Raw genomic sequence first — 19364 nt, forward strand, 5'->3', positions numbered from 1 at the left:
GTCTACAGAGACACAACCATGTTCTACAGCCCATTCCTTTCCTGACAAGCTCTACAACACGGTCTGCATGTTGATAACTACCAAGCATTAGATTTTTAACTCTAAGATCTTGCTCCTGAACAACAGTCAACTCAGTCTACTACTGCAGAACAGTTACAGATTGGGCCCTCCTCCTCCCTCTCACGCATCTCACTACCTCAATCTAATATAAAATTAGGTGATGAAATTTAATTGCTCATTGACTCAGCAGGAAAAAAAAACGCTGCACTAGATAAAAGACTGAAAAGCGAGATTTGTATTCTGAAGAAAAGAGGAGGGAAAAGGAAAAGAGAAAAAGCTGAGGGTCTAAAACAGCAAAAGAGAACTTTAATGAAACATGCATGAAGCGCTGTCAGAACTACATGGCTACTGCCCACACACGCAGCCTAACCTGCAGGATGCAGGTGATGCACGGTTTCAGACTCCTCTTCGCGCTCATCCTGAAGGGAATCATCATGAAACGAGGCATCTTCACTACTGCCTTCCAGACCGTTCCGCAAGGCCACCCGCATATTCAGAGCCACAATGGTATCATCCATACTGTTCTGGTGTTTGTGCACGGTGTTGTCTGGGGTCTGTGGGATGGGCTTGGCAATGGGGTTAGTGTAAAACCTAGTCACTTCATGATGATCCTCCTCCTCCTCTCGCTCACCATCCTGTCTGTGGTTTTCATCAGGAGGTACTGACAAAAAGAACCTGAAGAAATGAAGAATAAAGTCAAATTATTTAGTTTTAAGGGATGTCAACATTAAAATTCCGGTGCCTTTTCACATAAAAAGCAAACAGGACCACCACATGAACCGCAGAGTCAGCAGACTGAGGGAAGCCATTATTCCCCTTCACTCTGCCCTTAGACCACCTCTGCCATTCTGCATCTAACCTGGGGCCCCCACTACATGGCAGGCAGCGATAAGACCAGGAGAGGGGTACCACGATGGTTGGGGGACTAAAGCACACGCCCTGTGAGGAGAGCTGGAGTGAAATGGGTTGCTCTGGAGAAAAGGCTTGCCAGGGGAGTAGTAGCAGCCTTCCAGCACTGAAGACAAAATTCGAGCTCTCCACAGATACGCATGGCAGAAGGATGAGAAACAATGGTCAAATTAAAACAGGGAAATCAATGAGGACAGTCAAGCATTGGAACAGGGACCCAGAGAGGCTGCAGTCTCTATCCACAGAGGTTTGAGACACCCAGCTGGACAAAGTCCACAACAACCAGGTCTGAATTCAGTGCTGAGACTGCTTGAGGAACAGAGACCTCCCAAGGTCGTTTCCCATCTGAAAGATTCAGTGATTTGTGAACCAGGCTTTACAGACTTTTGTGCCCAAAATGCACGCTGTGTTAGAAGAGCATGATTAAGTCTTGGAAGCACCATGATCAAATCAAACTTGAGAACACTATTGTGGTTGTGACAGTCACTCCAAAACATGGGCTTCAGAGCTTCTGTTGTGCCTGGCTGCTGGCAACACAGCTAACGAATCCCTCTGCCCCATTAGGAACTGCCCAGGTCAGGACTAAGGTAATCAGAAACAAGGTTCCCCACTCCCATAATCAGTCCTTACTTCTAGTAGCTTTAAATACAATCAAAATGTTGAGCTGGTTAGCTGTATTTCCAGCCTACGATTTAAAAAAGCCAACCAACCAAAAAAAAAAAAAACCAAACCCCAGAACACACCCAAAAGGAGTTAATCTGAACTATGGCCACAGATTTTTAGAGAAAGTAGGTATTCAGGCTTCTGGGGAGGAGAAGAGGGCCTTAGAGAGTCCTCATTTGAATACGTAGAAAATACATTACTATTATGAGGCATTTGGATCAGTGGAGCTTCCTTGCAATTCCCACATTACTGAGGAGGACTAAGCAGAGGTTCTTCTCACCTCAGGGTCAGGTTTATCACCTCCCTCAAGAAATGGCCTAGTTTCTTGCTACAGGGAATGGAGAGAGACGTACCCAGAAGGTAAGTCATTCCTCTTTGAAGTCCTGATTTCAGATGGAATGAACTGGTATGTGGCCACACAGGAAGAACATACGGCTAGTTTAAGAGGAAATGAATCTCACAACAGGTCAACTCGCTTCCAGTGAACAGCTAAGACGACAGCCCTGAAAATAACTACCTATTCTATCAACAATAATTTAGAGACAGGCATAACCAGTTTGCGTTTCTTGTAAGGATAAACACCTGCATGATGAATCAACATACCGATCTCCATTCTCTGGGTACTCCGATGGAGAAGCCAGGTCTTCATTTTCACGACTGACAGGCGAGAACAGATTGCTACTGTTGAGATTCTTCAAAACCAACTTCTTGATGCTCTTCCTAGAAAAAAAACCAAAACACCAAGAAAAATTTGGATATATCCACTGCATAAATATGTATTTCATGCTTAACTCCTGTGTTCCAGGAACCAGGTGTGTATAAGACCTGTTCCCACACTCAGGACGTACAAAGTCTTCTGCAGTGCTCTTACTGCAGTAGCTGAGATACTAAAACTCCTTCTGGAATTCCATTCAAGGCTTTGGTTTATAAGCGTAAAAAGCACAAGTCATCAAAAGCTTCAAACCCCAAGTTCAGTGAACCACAGTATTATCTGTTTTACAAAACAGAGCTTTCCCAGCGGAAGCACAGAACCCAGCACATGAAGTCTGGCCCACAGATGCAGGTGCTTCTTTACTACAGGGTCACTTTAGGAGCAAATCAGTGGCCAGGGTTCACTGCAATCTGAAGATAACTGAACATCTATGAAAATTACACTCAAAGTAGTCTAAGCACCCCTTTGTTCTGATCTTTTGTTCATTTGGTGTTTTTCAATAAAACACTGAGTAATTCCATACTCTGCTCTCTCCCTGGAAAGCGAACAGATGGTTCAGGCTAAATTCAAGACAAACCAAGTTCACAAAAATTACAAAATGTAAACCAACTGTGCTTAGAAGAGGGACTTGGAATGACTCATGCACCTTTCTCCAAAGTTTTTTGTTGTTTGTTTTTAACTAAACTCCAAAGCTTTCCAAAGCCCTTTTCAATTTGATTGCCACTGATGCTCTTGAAGACTGAACCCAAGAGCTTCAGTAGGGTAGATCCACAGCATCATTATTAATTTCTCACAGAAACATCCGTGTATCTGAAACAGGACCAGTGCTAGGCTATGAAAATGTCAGAAACCTGTCTTCATACTGACTGCGTTAGCAAACCGAATGACACTTGTATTTCGGAAGCAGGAAGTATTACACTGTACAAGCTTTCCTTGTAATATTCCTAATGACTTTACAGGAGCTCTGCTCCAACCACGGGATGACCTCATTTTACAGCTTATTTGGTCTTAACAGTTTAAGCTGAACATTATGTCCTCTACAGAAAACAATTCTATTCAAGTTTTACAGAAAATTTGTTACCACTATTCATATTTGAACCAGGTCACAAAACAGACGTGGAATTTAGGACGCTATACAGGAGTTTACTAAATCTGATCAGAAGATTCTTGCACCACCTCCTCCCCCCAACATACACAAAAGAAAAACTAACTTTGGCATGAATGCGCCATTGGATAGGGATGGCTCGTCATCGTCAAGACCATCAAAGAGATGAGATTTAGCAGAGCCAGCTGACTGCAAAGCTTTTGGTCGCACTCTGGTCGCTGGACGCGGAGTCAGTTTGTAGTGGGTTGGTGTCGTTAAGGCCTTCTGAGCTGCTGGGTTAGTTGGTTTCAGCCTCTGAAACAAAAAGATGTAGAATTGGAATTTTCATACCACTTACTGAAAGGGTTTGTGGACAGTGAGAGTGACTGCTGTTGTTAAGACCACCCACTCAAGGACCTTAGGCAAATAAGTAAAGGGGGAAGTAATAAACAAAAACACAGACACGTTGACAACAGGTAATGGAAACAATGCCAAAGACCAGAAGTCTCCAGTCACTCACTGATGGGCCATTAAGAAACTACAGGTATAGCTTTGGAGAGGCCAACCCGGACCTCCTGTCCAGGCTGAGTGAATTTGGGGACAGCCACTGGAGTCAGACAGGGGACGTGGGCACCCCGTGCTTGTGGTGCCAGCAGCTGGAGCGAGGGGAAGCCTCAGTGCCTGGAGCAGATGAGGGCCTCTGCTCCAGCCCCAGAGATGGGACCAGCATGTCCCAGGCATAGCTACTGCACAGAGACTAAGGTGAGCGAAGGATTCGGCAACATCCACTGGAGCAAGACCACAGCTCACCGGCCCCTGTGCCTGGGCGACAGCTGCTGGCAGTGGGGAACAGGCAGATCACCTGCATCACCCCCAAACCTCGCGTGTGGGCATGTGCACGTGTAATTCACTGGCAAGCTTCAGGCAGGAGCAGCCCGCAAGTAGGAGGCCCTGGCAAGGATATCGGAGAGGCGGAGGGCTCGCGCCAATATTGAGGGATCCATTAGTACAGGGTGCCCATGAAAAGAGCACGTCAGCGCGTGCATGTTTTTGCAGCAAGCATCAAGCTGTACTAGCCTGCTCTGTGGGGGCAGGTAAGAGGGCTCAAGGTTTGGGCAGGGTTACAGATGGACAGAGGGGCCACGCTAATGTTCCAGGGATCCACGAATGTGCGGATGAGTCTAGACAGCGTGAGCACGTGTGCTTTCACTAGGGAAATTCAACCCTCATCAGCCAAAGAGGAGGAAGGGGACTTGGCTGTACATGTTTATGCCTGGCTGAACATGAGCCAGCAGTGTGCCCAGGTAGCCAAGAAGGCCAACAGCATCCTGGCTTGTGTCAGGAATAGTGTGGCCAGCAGGAGCAGGAGCAGGGCAGGCATCATCCCCCGTACTCGGCACTGGTGAGGCCACACCTGGAATGCTGTGTCCAGTTTTGGGCCCCTCACTACAGGAAGGACATTGGGGTGCTGGAGCATGTCCAGAGAAGGGCGACGGAGCTGGGGAAGGGTCTGGAGCACAGGGCTGGTGGGGAGCGGCTGAGGGAGCTGGGGGTGTTCAGCCTGGAGAAGAGGAGGCTGAGGGGAGACCTCATCGCTCTCTACAACTACCTGACAGGAGGTTGTAGTGAGGTGGGTGTTGGGCTCTTCTCCCAAGGAACAAGCGATAGGACGAGAGGAAATGGGCTTAAGCTGCATCAGGGGACGTTTAGGTTGGAAACTAGGAAAAATTTCTTTACGGAAAGGGTGGTCAAGAATTGGACCAGGCTGCCCAGAGAGGTGGGGGAGTCCCCATCCCTGGAAGTGTTCAAAAAATGGGCAGAGGTGGCACTTTGGGACATGGTTTAGTCTAGTCTACCCTTGATTGGTTTAGTGTGGACTTGGCAGTGTAGGTTAATGGTTGGACTGGATGATCTTAAAGGTCTTTTCTAACCTAAACGATTCTATGATTCTAAAGTCTGAAAAGTATTTATTTTGTTGTCTTTTAAAACAAATCAACAAGGCAAGAGACTGTCATAAGCAAAGCTCAAGGTAAACACTAAAAATATTCCAAGCACAGACAATTACCCATCTTTATTCTCAACTAGCAGCAGTGAGCATAACAAGAACTCCAAAGCCAAGGCTCTGATGCACTCAAAAGCAGTAAACAAAGCCACAGTATAAGCAGTTTGCATCCTGGAGAGAATAAAAAGCCACTGCACCAGTATGAGTATCCAGATGGCAACTTTGCTGCTCACCGCGTACTTAAGTGAAGACAGTGAGCACAAAACGTAAATTAATTTCAAATCTTACCCAGAAAGTGAGTATAATGTTTATGTGCACTTACCTCTTCTTTCTTCTTTGGGTCTGACATGGGGTTTCTGAAGAGCGGAGAATCTCCAAAGGGTGAATAAGTCAAGCTATTGAGATGCTGCTGAAGGACTGCCTGCTGGGCAGCTGATGCATTTGGGTCTGTCAGCGCTATAAAAGGAACATTGGTTTTTAGCATTTAACAGTTTTACTAGTAGAACCAACATAGGTAGAAAAGACAGCCTTCCAATCGGAGGATCTCCTCAGATGAATTCAAATTTTAAACAAACTTCAGCATTTCTTTCCCCTGCTCTTCAGTCACCATTTCTGCAGCAGTTTGAAGGAAGAAATCAGATTCTATTCCTTCATTAGAATCTGCAACCACATTCAACACGTTTTTACTTGCAAAAAGGTGAGGGCACGAAGAGCTACACATCAGCAGAATGAGCCTGGCCTGTCAAAACCTTTAACTAACACATTTGACTTCCAAAACATCTTTTAAGTAAGGGAAAAAAAGAAAAGAAAATCTGTGATGCAGTTTTGATATTCTTGCTACAGCAATCAACCTTACAAGTCTAGAGTCCTCTGCAACAATGTCATCCTAATTTTGTCTCTCTGTCTTCTGGCATCTATTAAATAGTAAAATACTACAAGTGTTCACACTGTCAAACATTTTGAGCAACCTACAGCAGCTTCATCCTAATTCCAAGAAAACCAGACCAAATCTGTGCATTCCCAAGAAGAACAAAACCACTCTCAGAAACAACAGCTTACTGTCAGACAACGCCTGCAAGGAAGTCAAGAAGAGAGTTTGAGACAACTGGTTCTTCCCAGATCAAAATCTGGTTTAACTGAGCAGATGCTGGCCAGTGAGACCCTTCCCTACGCTGCTGCACTGCAGGTGTTGCCTACAAAAGAGAATTCTTGGATCCTCTGTAGAGTTCAATCAAGGGAGGTCCAAGCATAAGAAATACGGAGGTATGATGGAAGCAAGACAGAAATATATAAAAGCTGACTGCACCACACTGATGAGAGAGAGTATTTCATCATGGTGAGAACGTAGCTCCCCTCAACCACATTTTACCAGTCATAACTAGTATATGAAGTGACTCTGAGGGGTGTTCACAGGATCACGGAACAGTGAGGCTGGAGGCATCTCTGAAGGTCACCGTTTCCCTAGCCCCCTGCTCAAGCACAGCCACCTGGGCCAGTGCTTGGGCACCCTCACAGTGGAAGGTGTTTCCTGATGTTCAGGGGGCCCCTCCTGTGTTCCAGAGCGTGCCCGTGGCCTCTGGGCCTGGCACTGGGCACCACTGGGAAGAGCCTGGCTCCGTCCTCTTGGCACCCTCCCTGCAGGCACTGATGGATGTGGGCGAGTTCCCCCTGAGCCGTCTCCCCCAGCCCTCTCAGCCTCCTCTCGTAGCAGAGATGCTCCAGCCTCTCCACGCCCCTTCACTGGATGCTCTCCAACACGTCCATGTGTCATACTGGAGAGCCCAGCACGTCCACGTGTCATACTGGAGAGCCCAGCACCGGACACAGCGCTCCAGGCGGAGCCTCGCCAGTGCTGAGCAGAGGGGAAGGATCACCTCCCTCCTCCTGATTAAGTCCCTCTAGCTCTCCTACCTGAAATTACTGAAGAAGCTAACGCTACATTTCCCTTATCTTTTTTTGTAAGCACTTACTGTTGCTATCCCAAATTCAGTTATGGGAAATATGTTAGCAATATTGAAGGCAAAGCTCTAAAATAGCTGCAATTATTAGTAATGTTAAGTAACTCTGAATTACTTTAAAAAAATATAATTAGCACAAAAAAAAAAGTCATTAACACAATCTCCACTGCTACCGAGAACAGAAGTGGCCTCTAATAGATGCTCAAACATTTTTTCTCCCTCCAAAGCATTTGGGAGGGATGTGCTCCTTCATTTAGGCACATCTGAAACAACGGAGGAAGCAGCAATTAAACTTGGGCTAATGTACACTTACCTACAGCAGGCTGAGGGGCTCCAAAGCCCAGAGTAGCTGTTGATGTATTGAATCCCGGTGCTCCGAATGCTCCTGTTCCTAGCGTTCCACCAAGTTTAGGCTGGGTGTTTCCAAATAAAGAAGTCTGTCCTGCTCCAAGAGCTGCGGCAGGAGAGACAACGGTCATTTACTACAAGACTGCGACAAACTTACAAGCCAATTTATCCCACAACAAAAAAAAAAAATCAATTATTAAACTGCAAGAAACATTCAACATGTCCGCAAATGTCTAAAACTCATGTGACCAGACCAGAGACTTCAAACACACAGGATGACACCAGTTTTCTGAGCCACTTTGCTTACCACTGTAAGCAAAGCTGCCTACAATTTCTAAAAAGTTACTTAGCACTGTGTTAGCAAGCTCTACTTGGTTCTGATTTGAGACCTCACGGCTTCAAGCTAACACACCTACAGCCTTTACTACGTTAGAGTTAGCATGTAATACCAAGGCTATATTACCGCTGAAGTTTGAGGACTATGCTTAGGCTGACGTGAAATAAGCTGGTAAAATGTTTACCTGTTCCAAACCCCGTTCCAAGTCCAGTTCCCAGAGTCCCAGTTGCAGGCTTATTTCCAAACAAACTATTTCCAGCAGTGTTGGCACCAAAACCTTCAAGAACAGAAGTAACAGCTCGTTAATCTAACACTATTAGAGATTAAATTAAAAGCATGTATTTAAATAAATAAGCATCACAGAGACAGCCCTGCCACAGTTAAGGTCAAATTTCACGGACTGTTTCCAACAGTGCAAGTTAAACTGAGAAGCAGCAAGAGGGGACTTCAATGGTAAAAAACGTATTTAAGTTACGAACATAATAATGAAAACATCAGTACAGAAAAATACTGTTTTGCCTTCTTAAGCTTTTCAATTTGTTACAAACTCCAAAGTTTTACTGAAAGCCAGAAGCAACGTAATGATGCTGTATCTGGCAGCATTTAACAGAATAAAATGTATTAAGTTTCTTCAACTGCCTGGAAGGAACAAATCCCATTTTATACTGTTTATACCACACACGTACTTCTCCGATTCTTACCGACAAAGCAGGTAACAACTCAGACTCGTACAAGCACACAGTTCAAAGACACATCTCTAATTGTAACCGAGTACAATTCAAATCTAGCATTAGACAAATTAGTTCTTAAACTGAAAGTTGTGAAACCATCCCACGGTTGGTTAGTATGCAACAGACAGAATTAAACTAGAGAACTGCAGTCAAGGACCAACATCAGAAACACCTTAGAACCAAACTTCATTTTTCCTATAAACTGTGCCACTGCAAGAAATGCAGGCAAATTAAAAGCACGTACTACAATCAGCATTGTTCACCACCAGACAGTGTCAACACGAACTAGTGTGGCTATGAAGATCTCGGAAGAACAGCAGAACAAGGGACTTGGAAGCAACTTTCACAAACACCGTGATAACAGTTTTTTGCCCAAGGCTGGTCACCGCAATGAAACTGTGCTTTCTAAGGTGCTGCCCTGACAGTCTGAGACTGCTGCAATTTCCTCCCTTTGTCTTATTCTGTCAGGCTGGCATGGCAGGGTAATTGCATTTTAGACTTTGTGCCAATATAAAAACAAAACAAACAAAAAAGGACAGATGTCAAGCATCTAAACCCAGTCCTGCTCACTTTCAGGAACACAGTTGTGCTGCTCTCAGTCAAGAAAAAAAAAATCAAAACAGATTTCAAGAGAAGTCCCATGAAGGCAGACTGTCATTTACTTGAACCATGACTACACACTTCTCCTGCTTGATCACACACTCATTCAACACCAATTCTCCAACATTAGCGTCAGAGGCCAACATTAACACAAGACCCATTTCTTCAGGACTTGGATCCTGAAAGACCATGAAAGACAACAGCTACCAGTTAAACAGTTCCAGTTTCATTTTACCCTCACTCCAGCACGAGATCTCCTCATCCCTGCCATCAAGCTATAGGTATCACCATTTTTACCTTATTTCCTTCAGTACTCCTTTGCAACCACAGCATATCTACAGCCTCTTAACAAATCTCTATGTTGTATGAATTCTTTTGATTTCAAGAGTTTTCAATTACAGGTTATACCTTCTCTTAAGCCCTCACTGAAAGAGTGGTACTTTCACTTAAGCATCTACCTTCTCGAGTCGGGGAGTACCACCAAGAGGAAAGGTATGAAACAGCAGCCAAGATGTCTCCCTGCAGCAACATGCATCAGAAGCATGGCTTACCTGAGAATTTTAACATTCATAATCATTTAGCATGCGATACTCAGCAGCCAGGTGTGTGGTATATGCAGTGTAGTTTTAAAGTGATTGAAATCCCACTTTTTTTTATATGTACCAAAATTGGAAGTGTTTGTATTGGTTCCTAAAGTCAGGGTTGGTTTGTTACCAAAGAGCCCGCCGCCAGTGGTTGTACCAAACGAGGGAGCACTGGTCGTGGTGGTTCCAAATCCAGCAGGCTTGTTACCAAACAGGGTCTGGAAGGGAGAAAACACAAATTTGGAAACCTGACAGACTGATATGAAAAGAGCTGCATTAGTGTTTCGCTGTAGGCAAGAAAGCAGAACTAACGCCAAGCACAACTTAGACCGCACAACCCAGGCTCCCAGCAGCGACGTGTTATTCGCAAGCCACATGCACTAGTAGGCAGCAAGCACCTTCTAGAAACAAGTATTTTCACTCCATTAAAACCAAAATGGCTGAGTATCAAGAATCAAGTTCTTTTTCGGTTAAGTCACCATCACAATTCAAACGCCTGTAGTTTCAACGCTGCACTGAGGCATCCTTAGCCTCTCTTGCTGTCTTTAATCACTCAAGACGTTAATTGTTAAAAAAATTATTTCTGCAACACTATTACACATGCCTACATTGTAACCTTCAGTCTACACAAAACCGCTATTTGCACATCTCGGGCATCTTAACTTTTAAGACACAGCTACTTTCATGGAGGTCAACACCCAGGAACAGGACTCTAAGCCATTTGGGTTTATTTTCCTTTATTTTTATTCTTTTTTTTTTTTTTTTTTTTATTAAGGTACAGACATACCGAACCGCCAACACCAAATCCTGTGTTAGTTTGTCCAAAAAGACCAGTTCCAGTTCCAAATGCAGTACCAGCATTTGTATTGGCAGCTGTTCCAAAAAGGCCTCCAGGCTGTGAGGGCTGGGTTACCCCAAAGAGACCCTACAAACAGGAACGAGGTTAAGATAACGCTGGAATGCTTTGAAGTCTAGCACTGATGATAACAGAATCAACACACGAAGTCACTTAACAAAATGATGCTACAACATTACCCCTTTTGCCAGGGGAAGAAGATGGGTGAAAAGCACTTCAGAAGCTTTAGTTATTCTCCAAGGAATTAGTTACAAAAAGGAAATTTGAAAAAAAAAAAAAAACCCAAAGAATTTATGCTCCAAGCTTAAAAGGATATTGGAATTTCCTTATCACTTTGAGTGAGGGAGATGGAAAAGAAACATTTCGCAGTGTTTTCTGGGAGAAGTCACAACATATTCAGAAAGAATTTGTAGTATATTTGGAGCCAAAGCCCCTGGCTATGCAACAAGGTACAGCTATGTAGCATCCTTCTATCAAAAGAGCCCATGAATGCTGCTCATTAGTCACCAGAAAGTAGAGAATTGTTAACGAATCCCACAGAATGTTAACAATGGAATTATATTATCTGTGCGAACGTGCTTGGAATTACTTGAATTGACAGAGCAGACCACTTGAAGAAGGGAATGGGAAGTGTTATTTGTTAAAAGCTGTCTTGCTGCCCAATTATCATGAATGAAAAATGTTGATTGGCAGGGAGTTGCTAGCTCAGACAGCAGCGTTCAAAGCCTTGTATCCCAGTTTTACAAAGCTCTACTACAATTTGAGGAAGATCTGAAGCACTATATCGCAGCCTCCTCAGTCTAGCTGGAGAAGCTTTAAGGGTTCAAACAATTTATCTTACCATTGTGTTTGTGTTTGGCTGCCCTAGAGTGCTGGTATTGCCAAGAGAAAAGCCAGTGTTCTGCGTTGTTGTGACTTGACCAAACGGTTTGTTAAACAGACTCGTCGTTTGAGATTGCTGACCAAAAAGACCCCCCGTTGTTCCTGTTCCAAAGCCGGTCATACCTACAACATATAAACACATTGGTTAAAAACCCTCAAGTATTTATCCAAACCCACTACGTTTCCACACGCAGCACGTTTGAAGAGGAAACCAGATGCTTCAGTTCAATGGAACAGCAGAACACCCAGTGCCATCAACACAGCACAGCATCTGCCTTCAGATGGAAGTAGTTCGTATCACGTATTTCATCAGGTTCTCCTTGTCCTAACATCAGTGTGAGCATAACACCCAAGAATTTTCAGCAAGTTTACCTCACAGATAGATCTGACCAAAAAGATACCAGCTTTGATATGGTCAGTTTGTTCTCCGCTGTACAAAGAAAACCGTACCATGAGCACCCGAAAAGAGGTCACTGGGCGAGACATGGGCAGGCAGCCGGTGCCGCACACACCGGTTCTGTTCTAGAAGCCACACAACTACTCCTACAGAAACTTCTACCTGAGCTTCAAACACCCTCTCCCCAAAGGAAAAGGGCTGTTTACATGCTATGTGGTAAAAATAGTATACGCGTAGACAAGAGCTTTTGCTCCTTCTCACAACTGCCATTGCTATCTCTGCAGAACTAGGTGCTTTCTTCGGAGCTGACCGCAGGAGACATAGATGAAGCCCAGCAAGGCTGTCAGGTTGGGCAGTCCCTGTGTTTTAACGAACCGTACCTTCACGGGGTGCAGAGGAATATGGCCACCTGTACACTGACCCTTCTCAAGGACAGCAGCTCAGCTCAACCCACGCAGGCCTCAAGCAAGGCCAGAGATTAAGGCCAGCAGTGCCTACCATTAACCACAGACACAATTCCAACCCAAAACAGCAGAGCCTTTCTTACAGCAGATAATTGCTCCCGCTTCTACAGACCGTAGGATTGTGATCTTCCCATTACAGTCTAATTCCACAAATACAAATATCTATTTCGGTTTGCAGCAGAAACTAATAAAAACAGAATCTGTGTTGGAACTTTTCAGCACAGTTTGGTTTATGCTAAATTCAAAAAAGTCCACTAACTGGTTAGCCCAACCTGCAACTACCAGGCATGCAAGCGCTTATGTGAATTAGTGACTTCATACCCGGCTTTTACTGTTTGACCAAGAATGCCAAAGTGGACAGCGTGAAACCTGGATGGCACAACATAGAACAGGTCCACAGCCTAACCCTGCTCTCTGGTGGAGAATAGCTCCTGGCAAAGTCTAGTTAGGCTACTATAAATTAACTTTGCCCATTTCCAGGTAATTTATGTTCACTCAGTAGCAGAAGTAGAATCCTGACTTCACCATTAACCAGCTGATGCCATCACCCTACCGATCCTTAGCAATATCCTGGTGGTTTTACTTCAAATTGTTTTACTCGTGGACTAGCTGACTTTCTTGTCAAGTCAGATGCTCTAATGAACTCTTTTCCAGCAAGGCTTGGGAGATGCAGAGGAAGTTTGCAATCCCTGAAGAGTAAGTAGAGATGTCTACGGCAAAGAACCTGAATATTCAATGTTGATAATACAACTAGTAAAATTCTGAGCTCACACCAGTGTTTCCTCACCTTTTTTCATTACAGAACTTTAAATCCCCTAACAGAATATTTGCATATTGGGCCACAGAAATGACAGTGGACAGGCAGTACTTACTGGTTCCAAAAGCAGTTTTATTCTGTCCGTATGAAAAGCCTGTGTTAGTAGTAGAAGAGCCAAAAAGTCCCGTAGCTGTACTCGATGTAGCAGTAGAAGATCCAAACAAGCCTGCAGCTGCTCCTGCTCCTACAGGATTCGAGGGCCCTTTCCTATTTGCCTGGTAGTCTTCTAAACGGAGTTCCTAGTAAAGGGAAATGCAGTTCTCTTTACACAGGGTAAGGTCAGAACAGTGTCATTAGCGCGCTTACGCAGCATTCAAGCCTGCACCAAGATGAGGGTATCGAGAAAAGCTGCAACACCTACATTTTTAAAAAGAAGGACATCATAAACAGGACCTAACCTTAGATTCCTGTTTGGGCTTTGATTTTAACTCCCAGAGCTTTTTCAGATCTTTTGAGTAGAAGACCTGTATCAAATAAGTCAACTTGAACAGAAAGGCTTCAGGTTAAATCCTTGGGAACACTGGTTTAATATTAAACAACTTTTGCTCAAGACTCTGCCATTCTCCCAGCAGCGCAGGACTGCTCCCAGCAGGATCTCTTGCCCTTCCGGCATACAGCAAGATGGAATTCCAGCTCTTCAGAAATTGCAGCATCAAGCGTTTAAAAACAAACGCAATTAATACGGCAATGTGTTAAGTGTTTTACTTGATGATACCTCTCTTCTGTGAGCGAAGCAGACATTGAAGGTTGTGCTTATACTAATGAGCACAGAAGATCCTTATTACAGTCAAAAAAAGCTCTACTGAACCGACGCTAACAAACAGCCAAACAAGATAAGCATGTTAGAACACTCATTGACTGACCTCAAGAGATTTGCTTTCGTATTCTTTCATAGCAGTAATACATTGGTGCTTGGTATTGATGTTAGTGCTAACTCCAGATTTTACCATAGTATCTGTACCGGTTGGTGGCTGCAAAAGAAGAGGTCAAGATATCAAGTTTAAAAGCCAGACTTTCATTAATACAGTTAGTAGTTTCTCGGCAGATGCTGTTAAAACCTAAATTTAGCACAGGACCTGAAGCAGCGTATCGCTGTTATCTGTACAGCTGGGGCCTCACCCAGTGACAAGGCACACTCAGTAGCAATCAATGGTGGAATTCACCCCACTGACACTCCAAACAACGCAGCGCAACTCATTTTTCAGTTTCACTTCAGTTTACCTACATTTGTGACACAACTCTAGCTATTCATGGATTTCATTATCCCCCATTTCTTTAATTGTACTATGACAGTACACATCAAGGCCGCTGCTCAAGCTGATCATGACTGTTCTGCCTACATCCAGAAATAACAAGGTCTCAGTCTTAAATCGGCTCAGTCTAGGAATGAAGAGGGCCGAGATTTGCATGAGCAAGTATTTGGGGAAAAGGATGCCTCTTTCCAGCAGCTATCAGTTACCCCGTTTCCATGATGGCTTCCTGTCCGGGCCAGCCTCCATTTTCAACTGCCACAGAACTTTCAAGACGTTATTCAACCCTTTCTTAAAGGGAACTCATCCAGAAAACACAGGGGATCGCTCTTCACATTTCAGTTGACATTTCCAAAGCCAAGCCGACTCAGAAGAGAATTGCATTTATTTTGACCCCTTCCAAGACGTCTTTGACCCTTATTGCTGCTAGCATTTAGCGTTGATCACCCTGATTCTGTGCCACTTCCTACCTTCCCGAGAAGGCTCGATTTTAAGGGCTGGTTTACCTCTTCAGCTTTAACGCAGCTGTAAACCTAGCAAGTCTAGATAGGGCATTACTCCACAGCGTTTGAGAAGTTTGTCAAATGCAGAATGAAAAAAAAAAAGTCTAGTTCTTTGGAGTTAATTATACATCCTATTTCCACTGCAACAGTTCCACTAAAGGGAATGTTTTCCAGTTATTTCAGAACACGGCATACTTGCATATGAACTACTCATTTTTAAATTTCAGCTCACTCACTAAGACAGTCACTGCAAAATGCAATGCCTCCTACAGTAAACAGGCTTGATTAAGAAGGAAAACCAGAACTTACATTAAACTTAATAGTCGTGCCAGTTGGAGCAGCGGTAAAACTAGTTGGGCCAAAAAGAGAGCCAGATGTACTCCCAAAAGGATTGGAAGTAGTGTTAGTGGTTCCAAAGAGACCTCCACTGCTGGTACTGGTTCCAAAGTCTTTTAAAAAAAAAAAAAAAAAAAGATCAGTACTAAAAGAAACCTGAATTTTAAAGCGTAAACCCAAATATTTTATTCGAATTACAAAATAGTTTGGAAATGGAAGAAACTGCTAGGAAAAAAGAAAAAAAATTACAGCAGTGCTGGAAACCTATAGTCTGCCAATGCAATATTCTGCAGTAGAAGATCGCCCCTAACCCATCACCCCAGGAAACGCTCGAGTAACCACAGCAGCCAGTTCCCTTCCACTCCTGACAGGCTAAGAAAGTTACGTGTGTAAAGGGAATCAGTGAGGTTTTTCTCAGAAGGGTCTGCAAGCAGTTGCCTCTCCTTCAGGGAATTACAGTAGAGTTTGAGAGGCATTTCAAACATTCTAGTGCCAGAAGCAAAACCAACTATAATTGCTCTAAAACAGCAGAATAAAAAACAAAAATCAAGCAGCGCCAAAAGGTATTTAATAGAAAATGCCAGCCGAGCACCTTTTCCAACTTATTTTAAAGCTCATGGCTAGAATTGCAGCTACGGATTTTGTGGCATATCAAGCTTGCTCTTGGCTACTGTTGACCACAATAATGTCACTATATCCTTGAGGAGAAAAAACCACCAAAACCCCACGTTAACACTTGTACCGGATCCACACGTACATCCAGCCTTCTGCGCTCTTCAATCAAAGAAAATAAGCAAGGCTCAAGAAAGATGCAGCAGTTTTACTCACTTCCAAACCCAGCTGGCTTATTCTGCGCAAAGGCATTATTCTGCGATGAGAAGAGGCCTCCACCAGTGCTGGTAGTTCCAAACAGGCTGTTTGACGTCCCCGTTGATGTTCCAAACCCAAAGCCAGTGCTTGTGGAGGAGGTGGCTGGCTGGTTAAATGTAGTCGAACCAAATAATCCTCCTGAAGACAGAAACAGAGTATTAATCACCCCCAGTCATCAACTGCTTGGATTTTTTTGGTTGTTTTGGGTTTTTTGGGGTGTGTGTCTGTATTTGTTTTTTCTTGTTGCTTTTGTTGATGGTTGCTTGGGGATTTTTTTTTTCCCTTTTCCTCGCCCCCCCGCCCTTTCCTTTTTTTTGTTTAATATCCTTCTTTCAGGATTGTGTTCTGCACTGCAGCCATAACCCAGCAATACCTGGTTTTGTCTGTGTACTCCCAAAGAGGCCTCCAGTATTATTGTTCGACCCAAAGGCCGACGTTCCAAACGCTCCTCCACTTGTAGTACCAAAGCCAGCATCTGAAAATCAGCATTACAGTTTAGATGAAACCACGCTCTAAACGCGTGTACTAGAAACTAAGCGCTGTCGCTGCCTTTTTAATTTTCCAAAAGTTTGCACATGACTACCTGTATATCAGTGCCTGGGATACGCGAAGCGGTACAATTAATACTCCTACAGAGCTCTTGAAGCAAAAGGCTACGATATTTGAGTCAGCCACTTCTACAGAACGTAAAGACACTCCTCCGCAAGGCCTCTACCACTTTTTACGGCACCTGGAAGTTGCTCCTCTCATACCTTGGAGTATAAACAGAATCACTGTATTTCCTTCCTAACCAACAGGGCGTACAGACCACTTTATAGTCCACTTTAACGGCTAAAAACTCACTCACTGTGGTATTCACAATGTGTATCACCAGAAGACGCTCCGCAGATTACACGCTTTTTCCCTGCAAGTCTTCCCAACGAATCCAGTCCTGACTGAAAGAATCTCCTCCCCACCCCCGGCAAGACGGCCTTTATCTAAGCATTTGAGTTTCCACTCCTTTTATAAAAGTTTCAACGACCGTACGTGGAACCCTGGTATCTATCCAAATTAAAAGCTTGGTTAGTGGAGAAGCCTAGGGCTCCTGAACCTGAGTCACTGCAAAACGAGCGAGCTGGACAGCCCTGCAGCACTCCAGCTCCATCACACACAAAGAATCACCACCTCCGTCTGACCCCCTAGCTGCACCTCCAGGAGAAAAAAAAATACTTTAAGCACTGAAAAGTCAGTTTAGATGCATTACTTACTTTGCCCAAAAGTTGAAGTCGTCCCAAAGCCGGTGCTGCCTCCAAACGGAGTTCCAAAAGATTTGTTAAACATTTTCAGGATGCGTCAGGTTTTTCCCCTAAACCTGGAAAGAAGAATTTAAATTTTATTTAAAGCTTACCTTGAGAACTCATTTTTCAGCTTCCTCATTGTTGATGTTAAGCCATCTAATTTGAGTACACCATAAAATGCATGACAGCACACTTAAGTCACGCTAAACACTGTAAAACAGTCAGAACCCTACAAGGGGCATGAACACTAATACTTTAGTGACATCACTAGGAAGCTGCCCTCCACCCTTAATTATGGCTGGAGTTTCTGTACGTCCTACAGACTGAAAAAAACTAATAAATGAAACCGCTCCCCTGGTCCACGCGTTCTCAACAAAATCCTCAAGAACAGCTAACGCTGACAGCACTTCCCACGCCTGTTTCTGCTGCCCATGGTCCCTGTCAGGCAACACAAACGCGTTTTTGCTCAGCCATCTCCACGCCTGAACGACCACCCCACCGGAACGCTCCTCTACGAGCGGGCGCAGGGATTTGCGCTGCGCCGCTCTCAGGATTTTCCGTGATTGATTTTCTGTTGAACCCTATTTGCCAACTAATTCAAACAAGACAAGTGGAAATGCACTGCACAAGAATTACAGGAATACACCTTCCATCTGCTTCCCATTTATTACTCACAGGGCTGCAGCGGGACTTCCTTAACTTCCTAAAAGTTGTTGTTTTTAAATACTTGTTCAGGGGAGTTTTACCCATTTAGGCAGGGGCCCAATTTACCTTTACAAACACCCGCTGGTTTATTTACAGATACATTCAGTAATGCTACCTCACTCCAGTCTCTTCCCCAAGCACAAACATAAGGTTACAGATTCTTTCAACGAAACCAACCAAGCTAAAATAAAATCACGACAGATCCTTAGCCATACTCCAGTCAGAGAAATGTGCAGTCTTTTTCTGCATTGGGGCTAACAACCGTTAGCTCCACCACTGAAAATGCCAATGCTATCCAGGAAAATATTTACTGTTGGCAGCATTAGCTAATCCACGGCAGCGCAGAACTAATAAGTTTAGAAAGCCATAAGGCACGGCCCATACCAAGAATATTTACAAAGCGCTACTTACTATCATGTTACGATAACGCTGTTTTTACGTAACGACAGGCTAACTTGGAGCATTTCGGCAGTTTTTAAACTCTGTTTAGGTTTTCCAGGAGGCTCAACATCTGGGATAGCACTAAACTCCTGTCAAGCATTCTCCACCTGGTTGCCAACAATTTAAGCAAAACTCAAGCCCCACACCTTTACCCTCTTGCCCAGGTTTGACAGCTTCTCTACAGCTCCCCAATTCCAGCTCCTCTCACATCCTTCTCGCCAGAAGGAAGCACGCACCCCACAGCACTCGGCGTACGGCCCAGCACGGCCACGCCAGAGCGAAGTCACTAAATCTATCTGCCCATCCATGAAATCATGAGTATTTGCTTTCCCAAAACCCCGTACCACCTTCTGGGAACAGCCAAATCTAGATTTTGAGAGGCTGTAGCTACCCACCGTACCTCTGCAGCCATCCCGGCTCTACCGGAGACTCAAACAGTCAAGAGCAAATCAGTATCTGATGCTTACATTAAAGAGTAAATAAAAAGATGTTTTGCGTAATCTTCAGCTATTCAGAACAGCACTAAATCCAGCAGCACGTCACAATTTTGTGGTGTTGAGAGTCTTCCACTCAGGCAC

General features: G+C 44.2%; 1 protein-coding gene across 2 annotated transcripts in view; it reads right to left on the bottom strand.

The window, feature by feature from the left end:
- Window positions 1-19364, bottom strand: part of NUP98 (nucleoporin 98 and 96 precursor) — a 40562-nt gene that overhangs the window by 19528 nt on the left and 1670 nt on the right. The window contains exons 2-16 of one of the 2 annotated variants that reach the window (XM_075716650.1): window positions 17611-17714; window positions 16737-16838; window positions 16322-16501; window positions 15467-15606; window positions 14268-14375; window positions 13460-13643; window positions 11686-11849; window positions 10776-10913; window positions 10119-10206; window positions 8258-8350; window positions 7702-7842; window positions 5753-5886; window positions 3556-3743; window positions 2236-2352; window positions 431-735 (exon numbers count right to left, since the gene is read on the bottom strand). In XM_075716650.1, coding sequence (XP_075572765.1) covers window positions 431-735; window positions 2236-2352; window positions 3556-3743; window positions 5753-5886; window positions 7702-7842; window positions 8258-8350; window positions 10119-10206; window positions 10776-10913; window positions 11686-11849; window positions 13460-13643; window positions 14268-14375; window positions 15467-15606; window positions 16322-16501; window positions 16737-16838; window positions 17611-17683 — 2155 coding nt within the window. In that variant the 5' untranslated portion in view covers window positions 17684-17714. Of the gene's footprint in view, window positions 1-430; window positions 736-2235; window positions 2353-3555; window positions 3744-5752; window positions 5887-7701; window positions 7843-8257; window positions 8351-10067; window positions 10207-10775; window positions 10914-11685; window positions 11850-13459; window positions 13644-14267; window positions 14376-15466; window positions 15607-16321; window positions 16502-16736; window positions 16839-17610; window positions 17715-19364 lie in introns of both variants that reach the window. The other variant, XM_075716641.1, reaches the window with a different exon arrangement.

Source organism: Pelecanus crispus, chromosome 1 (genome assembly GCF_030463565.1).
Source record: "Pelecanus crispus isolate bPelCri1 chromosome 1, bPelCri1.pri, whole genome shotgun sequence".
Lineage (NCBI taxonomy): Eukaryota > Metazoa > Chordata > Aves > Pelecaniformes > Pelecanidae > Pelecanus > Pelecanus crispus.